The sequence below is a fragment of the Malus sylvestris genome, chromosome 13 (genome assembly GCF_916048215.2).
Source record: "Malus sylvestris chromosome 13, drMalSylv7.2, whole genome shotgun sequence".
NCBI lineage: Eukaryota > Viridiplantae > Streptophyta > Magnoliopsida > Rosales > Rosaceae > Malus > Malus sylvestris.
This window is the reverse complement of record NC_062272.1, coordinates 32,874,845-32,895,512: the sequence shown is the minus strand read 5'-3', so window position 1 is coordinate 32,895,512 and position 20,668 is coordinate 32,874,845. Positions and strand designations below refer to the sequence as shown.

Sequence of the window (20,668 nt, the reverse complement as noted above, 5' to 3'; positions counted from 1 at the left end):
AGCCATCCATTACATTAGAATAAAAAATTTCCTAATGGACCGCAATGCAAATACAATTTGAAAGATCAAATTCAAACATTGAAGCACTCAAGCACTCAAGCAATTTAGATAATGCTTGAAAGATGAAATTCACACACTAAAACCAATCTGCAACAGATTCACATGAGTCACAATAGGAACTTACCAACCAAAACTTTACCACAGCCAAACGCTAGGTCCTTTCCATTAGTTAAGTAGATTTTACGTAGTTGCATTAACATTAAAATAAGGGAAATAAATCTGTAATCTTAATTTTTTTAAGGAACTCAAAAATATTTCTCAACTTGCTTGTTTTCCTTGCATTAAAAATTATAAGCACAAAGGGAAATGGAAATATCCCAACAAATAATGCAAAAATCAATAATAAAGATTTTTAAATAAATTTTGTGGTTAATGTGTATAGCAAGTGCATTGAAATGCTTAGCATTTGGTTAAACACACTTCTCTTCTTTAAAGAAGAGAGGCAGGGGAAAGCAATAGGAACAATTTGATAGGTTCTAAGTTTTATACACACACACACACACCAATATTCATTGACCATAAAGTATTACATGCAACTCAAAAACTAAAAATAAGAGAGAGACTTGGTGAAAAACCCGAAATCCCTTACACAAAAAACTCAATGCGCAATTAGATCATCAAGCTTCATGTCAGATTGTTTTTCGTTTAAGAAAACCTTCTTCCAGTTCAAGTAATACTGATGAGTAGATTTTATATTATATATTTTACCCTAATCTTAGTATATTTTGGTTAATATTTTGGAAGAATTTTGATACTTTGAATTGTATTTTCAATATAGGACTTTCGACTTCCTCTAGAGCAAAACAGGACCAAATGGACGAATTTTGGAGTAATTCTAGTTGGGGGACGTTCGTGAGTCACTTAGCTTGATCGTATCAAAATTTGGGATTTTTCCACCAAGCGGTTATTTTCTGGCGATGAAATAAAAAAGCAATGCGCAGTGCTGGAAAATGACGTTTTTGGGCTTAAATTGCGTTTTTGGAGCCCAAGATGACCTCGGATGGGTTCGTGGTCTTCTGGAAAAGTGTTCAGAATATTCCAAATATCAAATCCAGCTATATTGGGCCAGTTTTGGAGCAGCTTTTGGGCCAAAACGTGGCTGTTCATATTTTAGACGAATTTTACTATTTTTATTTAGGGTTTTTATTAATTTTAGTTTGCTAGGGTTTGTGTGGTGGCTTAGCAAATATATTGCTTGGCCGTCTACAGTTTTAGGACGCTTTATTTTATGCAATATTGGAGACAGAGAGAAGTGCTAGGGTTTTGAAGATTTTCTACTTGAAGGTGTTTTCAATCCTTTTCTTAAGAGATATTTCTATGATTTCAATTATGAATATGCGGAACTAATTTCTTTTGCTAGGGCGAAGCCTTGAGCCTTAGCATGAATATGTGATTTTTATTTAATTGCTTATGATTGATTGCATGCATATTTTGAATTGTTAATCACCGGGATAAAAACTATCTAATTGTCTTAATGCCTGATCACCATTAGGATCTTTAGAAAAGTAATTTGATGCAATTTTGGTCGGAAGGTTCCCTGAAATTGACGCTGGCTTCTTGTGATTAATAATTGTAATTTCTCTTAAGATGAATATCACGTCTTAAGGATTGCATGGTTTTTCAAAGGATTTTCATAAAGCATAATGAGTCTTTCATGTTTAGATTTGATCCGAACGTCCGGACGGGTTGCATGTTAAATATAGGTTCTATGTTGGAGGTTCCAAGTAGAATATGAATTAGGAAAATCTAACCTTCAAAGTGGCATGTGTAGATCATAAGTAATTGGTAAAAATTCATAGGATTGCTAGGTGATGGTGGAACCCTAGTGCTTTCTTAATTTGATTTTCTCAAAACTGTTTTCTTCTCTCTAATCCTAATATTGCAGATTGTTTATTTTAATTCATTAAATTCGTTTTTATTTTAATTAGGTTATAAAATCAATCACTTCAATTTCTATTTTACAATAATTAAATGGAATCTGATTAGTTCGAATTATTTAATAATCCATGTGGAGATGACCTTGCGAAATCCGTTTATACTACAATAACCTTGTGATTCTTGCAAGTAAAATAGGAGATTTAAGCCCGTTCACATGAGTAGTAATAATCCGTATCAAATACCAATTTAAGTTTAAATACCTACCTTAAATATTCAGAATACATAATTTGGAAATAGAAAAAAACATAAACATAATCATACCTAGAGAGTGATGGCAAAAGTATTATATCAGCCAAAAAAACCTTGCAAAGAACAAAAATTCCACAAAATCAGTATATTAGCAGTTCCTGCAAAACCCCAAAATCAAAAATTAGAAAAATAAAATTTGATAACATAATACAAATTCGTATCTGTTAGAGTAGACACCATTTAAATTAGAATAATTAGGTTTAGGATAAATACCCAAACAATTCTACTTGATTTGGTCCTTGCTGCAAAAATGCCGGCATGGTGTTATGCACAGTAGACTTTTTCTTGCCGGTCCAGCAACGACCACCAACACAGTAGGCACAATTAAAAGGTCCACCACTTCTCCAACAAAAAACCTACTTTACACAAATTTTTTGAATTGTAATCAAAATAATTAGATTAAATGCAAAATTAAAAATCATATCAGAAAATGAAATTGAAATTAACCAAAACCCTAATTGAATTGAAGCCCTTGTTAAAAAAAGCCTCACTGATATTGAAATTAAACAAAACCCTCCCTGATTTTGAAACCTCAGACTCAGATTCTCATACCTTAAATTTGAGCATCGAACCTGAGAGACAAAGCCATGAAGATTGGTAATAATGGCAAGAAACAGTTCACCGAAATTCCAACACCCAAAAACCTGGCTGCTTGATACTTGAAATCGAGTTTTTGATTCGAGGGTTTAAATTAAGTGTGAGAGATTGTGGAATTAAATTTGTTGGTTTGAGGGTATGAGGGCTTGAGGGGTTTTGCGGTGGCTGTGAGCGAGAGAAAAAGGAAGGGAGGGTTGATGGCAAGGAAAAGGTAAACGGAATAGAGAGATGAGGAGAGGAGAAAAGAGAAGACCGCAGAGAGAGAAATGGAAACGGAAGGAAAAGTCGAGAAGAAAGTCTAAGCGTAGCCTTTCAACGATGATCGACCCGTGGCAAAAAATGGTAAAATTGGAATTTTACTGTACCAAGCAAACAACAAAACGTGGGATTAGAAGAAACAAAGAGCATTTCCGTCATTTCACTGTTCACAAACAGTGAAAAACAGTGCCAGCCGAACTGAGTTTTAGTATATGTATAATATACTTTGCTGATTGGATGAACAGATGGAAAATTCCAAAATTTTAAAGAAATATCGAATATGAAGCAGAGAAATGAGGAGAAATCCCTAGAACGCTAAAACCCAATATTGAATTAGAGTTGTAAAATCTGAAAAGATTTAAGCAACCAAAGGCTTGAGGAGCTCCTGATTGATGGTGCTGAGAATCCTAATATAGTATTGGACCTAGTGGTAGAGCCCATAATCTCGTTGTTCTGATCGACCATCTCCATGAATTACCCGATGACGAGCGACACCAATTGGATCCTGTTGGCCTCCTCTTACGCGCGAAACAGCTCCCCTGTTTAGATTCTTCATCTCGTCCTTGACGTGCTCTTCCTGGATGTCAATCGGCGACTAATGGTCACTACAACCCAATCCTCATGTGCTTCAGGAGCGACTGAGGGAGGCAGAATAATCGAGGAAGATGACACCTCGAAACGACATCGTTGCGATCTCCAGCTCAGGTTGTTCGACAACCTAGTGCCTCTTGACTGCCACTCTCTCTTCGTCTTTCAACAACGGAAGTGATGGCGTCAACAAATCGACACTGCTGGCGGCGGTGCCCGCCTGCGGTGAGACTAGCATCGTCGAAAGATGAATGGTTATGCGAGCTCTAATCGATTCTAAGCGGCGGATTAGAAACGTGACGGGATCGAGAGGATGAGGGATTGACAGATGCATCCCTGGGTTCGCTGGTTCGGCGTTTTGTTCCTCCAAACCAGTACTTAGCCTTGTGTCTTTCGTTGAGCTTCTTTTGCCAAATTTTTTTTCTTTGCTAAATTTTTCTATTTTTACCAAATTTTTTTTCTTTGCTAAATTTTTCTATTTTCTTTTTTCTTTTACCAAATTTTTCTATTTTCTTTTTTCTTTTACCAAATTTTTTTTCTTTGCTAAATAAAATAAAATTTTCTTTTTGTCTAACTTGCGCATATTTGGCATCTCTGTCAATAGAAGGGGGTGTTGAGCTATATATTTTCACAAACAAAATATATTAGCAAGTCTTATTAAAAACAGAGAGACTTAGGAAAATTAAAAAAAAAACTCTACACCCGCACACAGGTGGACTATGACAAGTCTAATGGAGTTTGTCATCTACGTGGCAACCAAATATAGAGATCATATGTGTCTAGAACTCTCCAAAACTCCCACGTTCTCCACTCAAGTGATGGCTTTCTCTCAGCATCTCCACACCCCAGGAAAATAGCATCCCACCAACTTCAACTGCCATGTCCACCGTTCGCCTATAAAAAGGCATCAAACCAAAGCAAACGGGGGGAGAAGACATAGAAAAAATAGGAAGAGATACGCTGCAGAAATTGAGATAGAAATTGAGAGAGGAAAGAAGCAACAAAGTACTGCTGGAAGAGAAGACAAAGTAATTCCATTACCAGCGATTCAGAAGCAAACTACAAGCAACAACCAGAAAGTACAAAACTATGTTTCTTTTCTCTTCATTTTCTCTCCAGTAAATTTATTTTGCAGGCAAACGTTGTCTTTAAAAACCTTGGTTGGCAACAACAATTTATATGCTAGCAACCACCGACGTTAGACAAAACCCCAAACAGAAGTAGCAGTCGTACCACGTCTCCAACCGTCATCTCCGATGATTTTTCAGATGAAGTCCGTGCACTATGCAACTTGAAGGAAAAAGATTTGATGATGCAATGTTGCATAATGGCGGTCTTCTAAAAGAAATTCGTGCATTATGCAGCTTGAATGAGATGGGTTTGGTGATGCCATGTCACATAAAACCAGAAGAACCTGAAGGAAGTTGCGTCAATGGAAGAAGAGACCAACAGCCGCCGTTACCATGTTGCTGACACCCTTCGACTTCTCTACAATCCTTTGCCAAAATCCATTGCCCAGAAGCCAACGAGGAAGAAGATCTTCATCTATCTTCTCAACCCAATGGTCACAGCAATATCAGGGACCTCCAAGCCGTTAAAACTCACACCCCAAACCGCCAATCTCCAACGGTGTAGAACCCACGACTGCAATAATTCCGTCTCCCTCTCTGCCCAGTGGTGACGATCCGCTCCCGCTGTAATTACGATTACCGTTCGATTCCACGAGCCCAGCGAAGTGCAGCAATCGTACAAACTACACCTGTAGCTGTAGATCACCACTCCAACACCACTGCCCATTGATGGCGCCGAATGAGTAGTACATGCAACATCCAGTGGAAGCCTCGAAACAACGGTGGGCAGCAGTCGCGGCGAAGTGACATCAGGCGACAAGCAGGCAATAAGAGACGAAGGCAGCCAGCAACACATAGCAAGGGGGAAACGACAAAAGAGCTTTTAGGAAACAAGGAGAAAAATGGAGGAGAGAACACAAAGGGCTGCTTGGATTCAAGAAAGTTTGTAAAGGAAAAGTAATGTCAAGAATTCGAAAGATAAGAAAAAAATGGTGAAGAAGGTTTGCAAAGGAAAGGTGAGTAAGATTGACAGATGCTACAAAATAAAGAGTGAAAAGAAGAAAACGTATTGTTCATCACATGGGTGTCAGCAAGCTTCAGTGGTACAGTAAAGAAGAAAATGTTCATCACATGGGTGTTAGCAAGCTTCAGTGGTAAAGTCAAAGATGATGTCTTCCTACAATTAGAAAAGTCACAGCAAAAGCAAGAGAGAGTCCATGCAAATCACGAAGATATACCAAAATATGATGTGGTTGTTCTCGACCCAAAGCCAGCACGTGAGGTGAATCGAAGATGATCTGAAGTTGCAGTATATAAGACGAAACAAATGCAAGTTACAAGGAACTTGATAACTTTAAGGCTATCCATCTGAAGCAAAAAAAAAAAAAAAAAAAAAAAAGGGTGCACTGTCACCAATCAAATTTGTGACTGCAAAGATGGCTTTTTTTCTTCTCAAAATCATGCACGTGGTCACTTTGGAAAAAGGTGGGCAAATGTCTTCCAAATAAATTCCTCCCCACAAAAAAAAGGAAGAAATGAGTTTAAAACTCAAAAGAAAAGAAGACATGTTCATCCATGCATTAGAAGACAAACAAAGAGAAGAAACAGCAAGGGAGGGAAATAAAAGCTTCTCTAAAATTTGGAATGCCACTCATGTGGGAATGTTGCTTATTTAGAACAAAGGAAAGCCACGGCTCCCCATCAAAATTTATATGGGCTATGTCAGTGAGTAACCCCATGAATTTGAATTTTGACCAAGTATTAAATGGCAAGGGAATGGTGCATTCCAAGACGAAAAGAAATATAAAGACAATATCAACATTATGAAGATAATGTCGGCATCAAGTTGGTAGACAAGCATCACTTCAAACATCGTGAGGCGAACCATCTCAAAGCACAAAGATCGATGGTACTCCGCGACAAAATCTCAAATTGCATGAAGTTGTATCGAATATCAAATGGCACAAAGCCGTAACGAGTCTCAAAAATCACAAAGCTACGAAATGCTCCTCGCCCGCATGAGCTAAAACTGGACAAGGCATCAAATGCTCCAACAGCTTAAAGTCCTCGCCTGCACAAGCTAAAAACTGCACAAGGTATCAATCGCTCCAATGGCTCAAAGTCCTCGCCCGCACGAGCTAAAACTGCACAAGGCATTAAATGCTCCAATGGCTCAAAGTTCTCGTCCGCACGAGATAAAACTGCACAAGGCATTAAATGCTCCAATGGCTTAAAGTCATCGCCCACATGAGCTAAAACTGCACAAAGCATGGCTTGAAGTCCTCACCCGCATGAGCTAAAATTGCACAAGGCATTAACACTCCAATGGTTTAAAGTCTTCGCCCGCATGAGCTAAAACTGCACAAGGCATCGAATGCTCCAATGGCGAGCTAAAACTGCACAAGGCATTAACGCTCCAATGGTTTAAAGTCCTAGCCTACATGAGCTAAAACTGCAAAGGACATCAAATGCTCCTTACCTGCACGAGCTGAAGACAAGGCATCAAACCCCAACAAAACACATAAGGAACTACGAGTGACTTGATCCTCAACGAGGGTACGTAGGCAATCTAGGGCTCTACCTAAGTGCAGTCACAAAATCAAATAAACCTCCAAATCCCCAAGTTACGATTTATTCATATTAGAATCAAAAGGTATTCCTTTCCCAAAAGAAGGGTTGTAATTAATAGGCGTGTAGCTTAGAATGGGTCGAACTCAAATTAATAAAACCCTCTTTGGAAAAATGAACGAGGGTGAAATTGTGTCGAGTTTGTTTACATATTGTGTAAAAAATTTTACTCAACAGGGGGACTCACTTTTTCCACGTTGTGAGATAATGGCCAATTTAACATATTTTTTTAACGAAAGTATGACATTTCAACAATTTCATAAGTATGACAAGGTAATATTTAAAAAATGAAGTATAGGATTGTGATGGCATCCCAACTGGAGGGTGTAAATTGTAGTTAACCCAAAAATCAACTTGGCCACCAAATCCACTTCTCTAACACATGCATATCTCCTTGTCCATCCTCACCGATACAATTGCGAACGCCCATCCTCAAACACCCTTTTTGTGAAAACCCCATATCAGAATTCAATCTTTCCAGCTGGTTTTAGAGAAATGCCAAGAATTTGAGGATGGGTTTTCCGAGAAAATGGGAGATTTTGATCAGACGATCGACCCGTTTGAAACCAATTCGTCAGGCAAGTAGGAAATTTCTAGCATGAGGTTGATTTAGGCAACGAGGTCTATTTGCGCGAGTGTCAGAGTTCGCGACAAGGGTGATTTAGGCGTCAGAGGCGTCGCAGAGGAACTTAATGAGACCAAACAAATGCATCCTATAAGTTCTTGCATACCCTCTCAGGACCCATAGTAGTTCTCAAAGCCTATCGTCTTCATTCTTCCACTAATTAAAATTCTACAAATTACAAGTTAGAATTCTTATATTTGAATTTCATGCATGACAAGTTCGAAAACAAACTATAGTCCTTGATCATTGTATACAAAAAAATCTTTGGAACTTGTACATATTATGCGTTTCATATTTGACTACTTGTACATCAAAATTATCCACAAAGAATGTAGGAAAGCTTGTAACAGATAATATGAGAATTGTTATGGCACTCCAAAGTCTTATTTTGCACTCCACGCTTTCTATAATTCGAAAGAAAAATACACTTATGAGGAGTATAGAACGAGATTTTTGGAATGTTAATATAATTCCTAGATAATATATATGTTCTCATTTCATATTGACAACCATGGAGAGCTAATGGAGGCAAATGCCCCCAGTCCCACTAATTTATTATTTTGAAAGAAAAAAAAAACTACATGTAATATTACATGGCTAAAGACTGGTTTGATATTGTACGTAGTGCTTATGGCTAAGGGTTGGTTTGGAATTATAGTGCTTTAAAAAAAAAACAGTTTATTAAAATATCTAGAACATCAAATGTGTTTGGTAGAACAAAAGAAAAAAGTTTATAAAAAAATAAATAAAATAAATAAATAAAAAGAAAAAAAAACTTCAGTCAATGATAATAGAAAAACATAGATGAGCAGAAGCAAGGTCTACCATGCTTTTAAAAAATGTTTTTTTCTTTCCAAAGCATAGTAATCAGTGTTCATTTAATGAAATTTTCAAATGACAAATATACCTTCACATATTTTACAAAATTATAATCTTTGCCCCTACATTATTCTCTTTGGCAATTATTATATCACATTGAATACCATATCTTTTTTAGTCAATTAACATATTCATAACAATTTATATAAAAGTTTACCAAACACTCAGACACTATTATTATTATTTTTTTGTTAAAGGCACTTTTACAAAAAAAAAATAATAATAAAAAAAAATATTACCAAACACTCAAGAAATTTATTTTACAACTTGTTATTCTCACAACACATTAGAAACAATTTTATAAAAGGCACAACAATACCAACTAGCCCTAAGTAATACAGCCCAATTAAAAGCACTTCAATGAAAAAAAAAAAATCTTGTTAATATTGACAACACCCCGCTTAGGTTTAATTATTAACTCACATACAAAGACCTGAAAGAAATTATAGAATGGTTGTGAAATCAGATGAAAGATCAAATATGAATGAAAATATCATGGTCACATACAAAGGTAACCATATTTGATAATATTTATGGGTTGTCTTTGGTAATCTAGACAACCGAGTAGTCTGATTTTTAAACATATGTAATTTTAATGTTACTTTATTACTTGAAGATGCCCCATTCAACATTATTTTTGGCTTTGTCCCTGCTGACAGCCAATTTATATGCACTTATACAAGACTACCCTTTTAGCTAGAAGACCATATATACGTCCAATATTATATTAAAATTGAAACACATCCAATATATCTTAAATTAAACTTCGATAGCTAGTATGGCCTCTCACCAATATAATTCCCAGGAGGATCATAATTACAAGTCATAAACACATCTCCATCGTCACACACAACCCTAGCACACCCGAGTCTCGTCGTAGTCTTCCACACAATTTGAGTATAATGTCCGCACATTTGACCAGCCTCGCACGTATTCGTCATGTAACTGTAGTACTTCTCTTCAGCAGCCCATGTCTTCACTGCGTCGCTTGGAGTCCATGTCGAGCCGCTGCCCCAGTATATGTTTTCTCCTAGCTTGAACCCGTCTTCCGGGAACGAATGCTGCAATTTGCAATCGGATTTTCTCTGGCCTGCCCACCACCTAGCATATTTCTCGAGTTGAAAGTCCCACATCAATGGCATCTCCCACTTTGCTGCCCTCACCAAATTGTTTTGGAACAAAAATTCTAAGGACTCTCCTATGCAACCCCAGCATAGTTGCTTTGAGACCCTCCAGACGGTCTCGTTGTTCGGCTTTTGTTCATGTGCAGAAGTAGCTGAGCCGACGTCAGTAAGGTAGAGAGCAAAGAGGATAAAGAGGAATTGTGCCTTCATTTCTTTCAGTTATCTTAGACTCTCCTAGGGATTTCTCGTTTGTGACACTGCTACTATATAAAAAACTTGGAGGAGACGGAGGATGAAGAGCCACGCGCATTAGGGTTTGTGTGGAGCACAATCGATCTTATTTGGTGGTGGATAGAAGAATTTGGGTACTGATCATTGGAAGGTGTTGTAGAAACAGCATAGTGGAACGTGGTGAAATATTATGGTTTTGTTTGCATGTCGTATGTACTATATATAATCTGGTATGATTGAAGCTGCTCTCGTGAATGGCTATATTGTACCCGTGAGGTCTGTGTTGTTTTATTAGACGACATTGCGCTCACCATGGGCCTCTCTAGAACATGGTACGTGGCACAAAATACAAGCTCTAGGTAACGTTAGGCTAATGAACACTTAATAAATATACATGGTCCAATCATGTGTTAAGTTTTTCTCTAAATAAACTCTATCACGTGATGTAACTGTGATAATGAACTCATACCATAATTGCTCTCCAAATCATGACCGATGAGCATGTGTGGTATGTAACATATTTTTGGGATAGCAAATGAGTTTGTTTGTGTTAATTTTTTATGTTGTAACATTTTTTTTTTTAATTCCTAGTCTCTGGATTTACCATTTGTGCATTTAGACAAATTTTGATCATTCACCTACTCTAATGGAATCCAATCCTCCCCGTCAGATTCGGATTAAAATTGTTTATTGTGCAATACCCAACTATATACTTGTCTTTCATCAAGGCACAAGGCACATATGGTTTCAGCTTTCTTAGCCCAAAACTTTTTGGGGTGATGACTAACATCAATAATCCCTTCTCAAACAAGCCAGTTGAAGAACAAGATTGATAAAATAAAAATATAAAAACAATCAAAGAACTGTTGTAAGCCTATTTGACTAAACTGTATAAAAGACAGAGGGAGAGGGCCCGGATGTAACAGAGAGAGAAGAGAGAGATTTAATTTTGAGGTATGTGTTGTATCACCCCCTTATGCCTTTATTTATAGTAGTAGGACAAGTAGAATCCTTACCTTTTTAGGATTACATTTCTTAATGGGTAATCAACTCCTAAAAGGAATAAACTAGATACTCCTAGACATACTAGGATTTACACAATCACATTCCTAATGCGATAGGATTGCAACACTCCCCCTTGAGTGTGTAAATACATAAACAAAAAGTTGCATCAGATCTTCAACAAATGAGGTAGAATAGTTGATGAAGTCGTCGGCACAAAGGGTGAACGCGAGTCTCAAATGCAAGTAAGTAAGTATGCACTGGTAGTAAAACTCACAAAACCTCATTATGGTAAAACTCAAGGCATAGGGAAAACCCATAGACTAAGGAGAAAGGTGAGAAGTATGCACAATCTGTAAAATAAACGTCAAACAGGATGAAAGTAGTGAACTTAACGGAGTATGATCATCTCGGGAGGGGTGCCTCATCAAAACCTTGTTACTTAGCAAAAACCCAGTGGGGAAAATGCTCCTAATCGTAGGAAAAAAAGTACATTAAGATCAAGTGAGTATGCTCTAGGATATTCCCCCTGAGTTAGACATAACTTACAAATAAGAGAACTGCAAGCGATTCAATTTAGATAATTTATGCATACCGATTCCTTAGACGAGCTTCTGAAAAGTAGACTGAAGGAAAAAATTTGTCCTAGCTAAGAACAAGTAAGAACATTTGAATACATATGCAAACTATTAACACATTAAAGTAGGCATGCATTCAAAAACAATTCATAAAACCCATGACTTTCAAAGCCTAGTATATGGTGAACCAATAAACTCTTTAACAACATTTAAAGAGAAGGTAAGATTTAGAGTTTCTTTACCCTTGAAGCTCATCCTTGTTTACACAAGGGATTCACCCAAGTGGAGGGCCTTCAAGTCACCTCCTTGCTCCTTGGATCTTCCTTGTGATTTTCCTCCTTTTAGTGCTCCTTTGCTTATTTGAGGATTTGAGGATTTGTTCTCCAAAACACCAAAAGTTTGATGTCTCTAAGTCTCTTCACCAAGGATGTGATTGTGAAGATGAAATGGATGACTTAGAGAAGAATAGATTGCTAGCTAAAACTCCTCTAAGTGGCCGGCCTCTATAGAGAAAATGAGAAAAAGTGTTTCACCTCATTTCACCAAGAAAAACCTTTGATGAAAATAAAGCTATAAAGTTGAATTTATACTTCATCACATGTGAGTGGCAAACTTATAATTAATCCAAATTTGCAACCCCTCACCCTATGGCCGGCCTTACCTTGTTATTGGGCTAATTTGCCCATTTTGTTTTAGTTGTCATACAACTTAAACATAATGGGCCTTGTGGACCAAAACGCTTTTGGGCCCCGAAACCCAAAACCAACATATAAGCCCAATGCGAACATTTCGTATAATTAATTAACTAATTAATTAATCTTGACCATTCTTCAATTAAACCATTTAATTGCTTATCCATTTCATTTAATTTCTTCACCAACATCCTTATTCGGTGTACGATCCATTAGGTTCCATTTAGCAAGGTAGTGGGCGATTGTTACTCTTAACGATCGATTGCGAATTGAAACCACATTTCAATTCTCCCTTAAAATTAGTGTTTGCTAATCTTTAGGGCTTCCACAAACCATGAGTGACACCTAGCAGCATATCATGGTTACCCAAGCTAAGTAGAAGTGGTTGGAGAACCTATCCAGTTACAACTACAATGCAATACGGTCATTCTCTAATACAATACTCTTAATCACATTGTTTGAGTGATAGTTTGTTTCATGTCTACTATCCAATGTGATACTTATCTATATGATTCAATTGAATATGATTTGGAACAAACTTCCTAAGTCATATTCATATGCTTTGGCCAAAGACTTTCGAATCATATCTTAGAGTATTCTCCTTCCACCATGGAAGGTTAGAGATCCCTTGTTGTGCATTCATATGCCTACACGACTAGATAGCTTGACCCCAACAATGCCGTGGACATTCCAATGGAATGCCTTTAACATGATCAAAGATCAAGGACCTAACCATTAGACATCTATGATGCCTCAGGTCAAAGGACTACTTTGCATATTGCAACTCTCGAGTTCTTACATGACATGTATGTTCGAACTCTCTTTTGATCGTTGTTCAGTGTACTCGATCACTCTTTCGAGCACCTATGTGTTTGCCTTAGTGTCCAACACTAAATGACTCGAGACTTGTCATACTAGCGCTTGAGTCGACATAACACATACTAACCTTAGCGGATTGTCAATGCCCAATTGGCAATCCTATGGCTAGGAACGTTTTAGGAATGAACATAAGAGAAAGGTCTCGTTAATCTAACTTACTTAAATCACTTATCTCTTAGATCAAATACATTCCTTGGATTCCCTTATTGCTTAAACACAAGATACAATAAATAGTGATTAACAATAAGCTTTGCCCTTCATTAAACATATAAAAGTTTAATACAATAAGTATTCCAAAAGCTATTACATCAAATGAGTGGCTTTGTGGGCATACTTCCAACATAGACTTGGGCAATGACTTCGTGAAGAGGTTGGCCAGGTTGTCTTGGGAACGAATTTGCTTAACTTCAATGTTTTGATGCTATTGTTACTGGTGAGAATAAAAGAACTTCGGGACTATGTACTTGGTGTGATCTCCCTTAATGTATCCCTTCTTTAACTGCTCGATACATGCTACATTATCTTCAAAGATTGTCGTAGGAAGGTCAACGATAGAAGTAAGACCATTAGTGCTTCGAATACGTTCCATAACTGCTCTCAACCAAAAACACTTTTGTGAGGCTTCATGCAGGGCAAGAATCTCAGCATGATTTGAAGAAGTCGCAACTAGCGTTTGCTTGGTAAACCTCCAAGATATAGCGATGTTTCCAACGGTAAAGATATAACCTGTTTGAGAACGTGCCCTATGTGGGTCAGGCAGATAACCAGCATCTGCGTAACCAACGAGGCGAGAATCAACTCGAGCACCCAGAGGGATGACGACTCCTCTCGAGGATTCGTGGGTTTTGAACAAGCCCAAATCCGTCGTACCCTTGAGGTAGCGGAAAATGTCCTTAACATCATTCCAGTGTCTGTGTGTATGAGCGTTGTTGTGTCTAGCCAAAAGATTAACAGCGAAGGAGATGTCAGGTCTAGTGTATTGAGCCAAGTATAATAAAGCACCAATTGCACTTAGGTATGGAACTTCAAGCCCTAAAATCTCTTCTTCATCCTCCTTCGGATGGAAGGGATCTCGTTTAGCATCTAGAGTCCGAACGACCACATGAGTACTCGAAGGCTTCACTTTATCCTCATTAAAATGTCGCAACACATTCTGGGTGTAGTTCGATTGATATACTAGGATTCCATCCGAACAATGCTCGATCTCCAGGTCAAGACAATATCGAGTTTTCCTACGATCTTTCATCTCAAATTTTGATTTCAAGTGCGACAATTTCCTCAAGCTCTACTGGAGTTCCAATAAGGTTCATGTCGTTGACATAAACTGCAACGATCGCAAATCCGGAATGTGACTTCTTAGTGAACACGCATAGTTCGTTGTTCACATAACCATGAGTTGTCAAATATTCACCCAAACGGTTATACCACATCCGCCCAAATTGTTTCAATCCGTAGAGTGACCTTTTCAATCTAATCGAGAGAGTGTTCCATGGTCTAGAACTATTTGAGCAAGTCAATGGAAGTCATTCTGAAACTTTGATGTAGATTTTCGTATCTAGATCCCCATAAAGATACGCGGTTACCACGTCCATAAGCTGTATATTCAGTTTTTCAGAAGTACCAAATTGATAAGGTATCAGAACGTTATGACGTCCATTACATAGAAATACATCTCCTCGTAATTAATCCCAGGACATTGGGAGAAGCCTTGCTCTATGAGGTGTGCTTTGTACCACACTATTTCATTCTTCTCATTACGCTTCCTCACGAAGACCTACTTGTAGCCCATGGGCTTTACATATGGTGGAGTAGGAGCTACAGGCCCAAACAACTTTTGTTTCACGAGCGAATCGAGTTCGACCTGGATTGCTTATTTCCAGTTTGACCAATCCGTTCTACGTCGACATTCATCAATGAAGCATGGTTCAATGTCATCGCTAAGCATGATGTCGGAAGCAACGGTATACACGTATGCATCATTGACTATCATCTCATTCCAATTCCAAACCTCAACCAAAACTACATAATGGACTGAAATTTCACGATTCTCAGGAGGCCGGGTTGTCTCGTCTAAGACATCACCATAATCCAGAATAACCTCATTCGTTGGAATAGATGAGTAATAAATTGTCGAATTCAAACTAGGGTCACTAGCTTGTGCCGTTTTTCTTTTTCGGGGTTGTGAATCCTTTAAACCAGGAACTTGCCACGCTTCAGGGTAGGAGTAGGTGATTGGCCAGCTACCATTGAACCATGCCGTTGGGAGGTGTAGCCACCCCACCTTTGGGGTTGGTCCGGCCTTCCACAGCGATTGTTCAGCTTACGTTAAGTATGCCTATCATTGCAGGTGCGTTTGTAGTAGGTATATGTGATCTCGTCACCTTTGCTAGATCAGTAAAAGTATTTGGCATGCTTTGAGCAAAGCTCTAAAGATCTAGAATGCATCGCACCTCAGTTTTAGACTGAGGGGTGTAGGGATATAATGAGACATAGTGGGAGTAATCCTTGACAATTTGAGGCTTTCTATAGGAATGTTATTGATCTTCTCTCCTTCTAACGATTGGAATATTGTCTCATCGAAGTGACAATCTGCAAAACATGCAGTAAAGAAATCTTTTGTCAAGGGCTCTAAGTAGCGTATAATTGATGGCGAATCATAACTGACATAGATTTCCTTTTTCTCTGATGACCCATTTTGGAATGTAGTGGCGGCGTTATTGGCACATAGACTGCACACCCAAACACACATAAATGCAAGACGTCAAACTTATATCCAGTAACCAACTGTAATGGTGAATAAGGTTGGGTAGCGGTGGGCCTCAGGCAAACCAACATAGCTGCGTGCAATATTTCATGGCCCTAGGCAGATACGACAAATTGGTTCGCATAACCAAAGTCCGAGCTATCGTTTGAAGGCGCTTTATGAAAACTTCTGCCATACTGTTTTAGGTGTGAACATGGGGGTACAAGATGTTCAACTTCAATCCTAACACACATGCAATAATCGTCAAAGGTCTGTGACGTAAACTCTCCAGTATTATCCTGTCGAATCGGCTTGATTGGATAATTAGAATGGTGAGCCCTAAGCTTAATAATTTGTGCTAGGAGTTTCACATATGCTGCATTACGTGTGGACAACAAACAAAAATGTGACCATCGTGTCGATGCATTAACCAACACCATGAAGTATCTAAATGGTTCGCATGTTAGTTGGATAGGTCTACAAATATCCCCTTGAATCCTTTAAAGAAATTTAGAGGGGTCGTGAATAATCTTTGTAATTGAGGGTTGAATGTTCAACTTTTCCAGGGAACATGCATTGCAAGGCGGATGGCCATGATAAGATTTCAAGTGATGCCTATGAGATACTTTGTGGATACGGCACATCATATCTCGTTCGGGGTGTCCCATTCAGTCATGCCAAAGCAGCAAAGTGCCCTGGAACCCAGCACTAGGACCGGCCACATGGTGTGTCTTAGGGGCTTGAATGGTTGTTATGTACAACCCACTCGGGAGACGTTCCAACTTCTCATGAATACGCTTCCAGCCATAATCGTAAGAGGTGATACAAAGAAATTAAGAATCATTCTCTTCAGTGGTTTCAACACGATATTGATTATCTCGAATATCTCTAAAACTCAACAACGTTCTTCCAGAACGTGGAGAAAAGAGTGTCTCTTTAATGGTTAATTCAGTACCATTTGACAACATTATACAGGCCTTTCTGTATCCTTCTATCAGGTTGGATAGGCTTGAGAGGGTTGTCAGAGATGCATTCTTAGGTACGAAGTTAGTAAAATAGTGCCTCTCACACAATATGGTGTTCGCAGTTGCACTAACGGCCAGACAACTAACTTCCCCACTAGTCATACCTACAAATAAATTAATTGAATCGGTCGCATGCATAAATATAATTCCATTTATTCAATTAATCAATTCGAGAAATAATATCCATAAAATAATTGTCCATAGTTCCAAACAAACCAAAACCAAAGAAATAATTCCAAAGACTTAGAAAAATTATCCGAAAATTAAACTATAAACCTAGAAAATAGGGAGGGGGTTCGGCCACTCCTAGTGGATTCGGCCACTAGGGGTTAAAACGCCCCAAAAACATGTCTAAAATTTATTCTTCCATAGGAGCGTATGCCTCTTGAAAATCTGAAACCTCCAAAGATGTAGTAGCCACTTTGGGGATTTCTACATGCACAAAGTTAGACTCAAGAAGGAAATGATACTTGGCAATGGCCTCGGGGTTAGCTTGGCATACGCGTGACCAATGATCTCTTAATCCACAGTGGTAGCACATATCCATTTCAGTGGAATCTGATTAAACAATAGCTTTTCCCTTGTTGTTGAAGTTTGGGGCCTTCAAGGCAAAGGGTTAGCGCTTCTGGGTCAAGTTTCCTCCCTTGGATGGGCCTTTGTTCGGTGGAACTTGGGCCCGTGGTGGGCCTTGCCACCTTTTTCCATGGCTATGACAAGATGTCCATCAGTTGTGGCTGCTAGAATTTGTCACATGCGCTACAGGCGCGGTGTTCGAGCCAGTAGGTCGAGCTTGATGATTCTTCATCAAAAGATGGTTCTGCTTTTCAGTGAGAAGTAGAACAAATATCAAATCCAAAAATTTGGTGAACTTATGTGCCCTATATTATTGTTGTAGGATAATATTGGTGGCATTGATGGTCGAATAGGTTTTCTCCAAGAGATCCTGTTCTGTTAAGTCCTCGTTACAGAACCTAAGCAGTGATCAGATTCTACAAACTTTAGAGTTGTATTCATTCACAGACTTAAAGTCTTGGAAGCGTAAATGCTGCCAGTCGTGCCTTGCTTCAGGCAAGTAAATGTCTTCTTGGTGATCAAAGTGATCTGCCAGGGCAAGCTAGAAGGTACGGGGATCCTCCTTTGTGAGGTACTCAGTCTGCAGTGCGTTATGGATGTGTCTTCGGATGAAGATCATAGCAATAGCCTTCTGAGCTTCGTCAACGGGTTCATCGTCAATTGGTTCCTCGATGGTAGCTCTAAGTCTCTTTGCCGTAAGATGGAGCTTCACATCTTGAACCCACTTCAGGTAGTTTCTTCCAGAGACTTTTAGAGTAGTGAAATCGTGCTTGTTCAAGTTCGACATGTCCCTAAATAGAGGGTACACACAAAACGTGGTTAGTCATATGGAAAGCCATAGACATATATCATAGAACATTCGATTCTACAGACATGTATTGGTTTAATTTATGCATGAAAGCTATAGGTTTCATGTGGTAAGTTTTGAATGAAAACTTCGGGTTTTCAAAGACACTAAATTTGAAACTACAAGTTTGATTTAGTTATGAACGTTTAGTTCATATAGGGGTACTTACAAGAACACATAATACAATATTCAATAAAGTGTAGTGGATTTGTGGATTGCTTCAGGAACCCAAATGTGAGTGCTTTAGGACTACGAAAGATAGTCAACGGTTCAAAGAAACGAAATAATTTATTGAATCGTTAATGCTAGAAAGTGGACTTCAGGCCAATAATATTGGATTGATTGTCAGATTAATGGACTGTTGATCACTTTAATTAATTCAATAGATTGAGACTTGGGCCGCAAAGACAAGCCTAGCCCTATGGGCTGGCTGATCGCGAGGGCCGTGGCTAAGTCTAAGTCGGTAGCAAAGCTGCTGGCGTGGGCCAAAACTAAGAACCGGTCCAGCAAGCCAAGAAAACTGCTGCAGACGGGCCGGGGTTTCAAGCCCTTGTCAGGGGATAGGCCCATCATGCTTCTAGCATGCGTGTTGGGTCGGGTTTAGACTAGGGCTACATGCCCATGTGTAGCGAACCCAGGTCGAGGCTTGGTTGAGTTCCAAGAGAAGTAGTAAGCCCAAAGGGCTGCATGCTAGGTCTAGGGCGTCAGAGACACCGTCCCGAGGTCTATTGCCATACAACTAGGATTCAGGTCAGCAATGTGGTGTTGGAAAATCCCATAATTTTTTTTTTCAAATTCTAAGGTTAAAAACCCTAATTGCTTCTAAATTAATTTCGATTCGTTGACTCACAATTCCACATAACATATATGTGTAATGCATGAACAATTATATATATTGACAAAATATATGAACATATATACGATATATATAATTGGAAGGAAACTATACATATAGGGGGTTCATGCATCATGGGGAATGTTTTCATGCTTCAAGGTTTTTTCAAATATCTTAATTTATTTTAGAAGAACATGATCGGCAGAAAACAATTGAAAGCCTTTGAATTTGTAGAAGATAGTCTTCTCCTACGATCCTTCAGTTCCTTAGCTTCTGGTAAGAGCGTGCTGATAACGTGTTGTAGGCCTATTTGATTGAACTGTATAAAGGACAGTGGGAGAAGGGCTGGCGACAATAGAGAGAGAAGAGAGAGAATTAATTCTGAGGTGTGTGATGTATCACCCTCTTATGCCTTTATTTATAGTAATAGGATAGGTAGAATCCTTACCCTTTTAGGATTACTTCTCTTAATAGGTAATCAACTCCTAATAGGAATAAACTAGATACTTCTAGATATACTAGGATTTACACAATCACATTCCTAATCTTATAGGACTGCAACAAAAACAAGATTTTATTTCTTTATTTATATCTATTTGATTATCAAAACACTAATTTCCGTAACTATTATTTTTATTTTAACAAACGATATTATCTACAAGAGGGTGTAGGTGTGGGCTAATTTCCGTAACTATTATATCTCTCTCAAATTCTCAATTGAAAGGCTTCTTTGAATTAATTCTTAATTTAGACAATATTCAACCAACAATTGTAGCCTTTCAACTAGTTGGCATTTGTGCAGCGAAAGAAAAGTGGGAAAGAAGTGTGGAGCCAAAAACAATTTCAAAAATCATGGAGCTGACACGTGGATTATTTCCTAAGAAATATGCCCCTATTAAATGAGCATGAAATATTATCATTCACCACGCGCAACTAAGGTGAAGCAGACAAAGATCAACGACTGCTCAAGGCACCCTTGCCTGTAGGAAAAGTTAAAGGTATTTATGATAGGATAATTCTTTATTATTATCATAAATACATTCCTAATCAGAGAATACCTCTTTTAAGTAAGTAATCATAATTCCATTTATTTAGGATATTTACCTAATTACTCCAAGATATTTATTTACACAAATATCTTGGAATATTCTCACTTAAACACAAGCCTAGGGCCGGACCACCCCTACACCCTAGAGGGCCGGCCCATTTCCTCCATCTCTCCTATAAATACCCACTTTATCTCCAAA

General features: G+C 38.3%; 1 protein-coding gene and 1 long non-coding RNA gene across 2 annotated transcripts; both read right to left on the bottom strand.

Moving 5' to 3' along the window:
• Window positions 1-2,177: 2,177 nt before the first annotated feature.
• LOC126597789 (uncharacterized) lies at window positions 2,178-4,271 on the bottom strand. The gene is made up of 3 exons (XR_007614326.1): window positions 2,800-4,271; window positions 2,461-2,603; window positions 2,178-2,345 (listed from the first exon to the last, which is right to left on the bottom strand). It is a non-coding gene; the product is annotated as an uncharacterized LOC126597789 (long non-coding RNA).
• A 5,208-nt stretch (window positions 4,272-9,479) lies between these two features.
• Window positions 9,480-10,286, bottom strand: LOC126597788 (pathogenesis-related protein PR-1-like). The gene has a single exon (XM_050264624.1). The coding sequence runs from the start codon at window positions 10,224-10,226 to the stop codon at window positions 9,666-9,668; it is 561 nt and encodes a 186-aa protein (XP_050120581.1). The 5' UTR covers window positions 10,227-10,286; the 3' UTR covers window positions 9,480-9,665.
• Between the last annotated feature and the right edge of the window lie 10,382 nt (window positions 10,287-20,668).

Coding starts and splice junctions, on each gene's coding strand:
- LOC126597788 (XM_050264624.1), bottom strand. CDS start 10,226: ATGAAGGCACAATTCCTCTTTATCCTCTTTGCTCTCTACCTTACTGAC.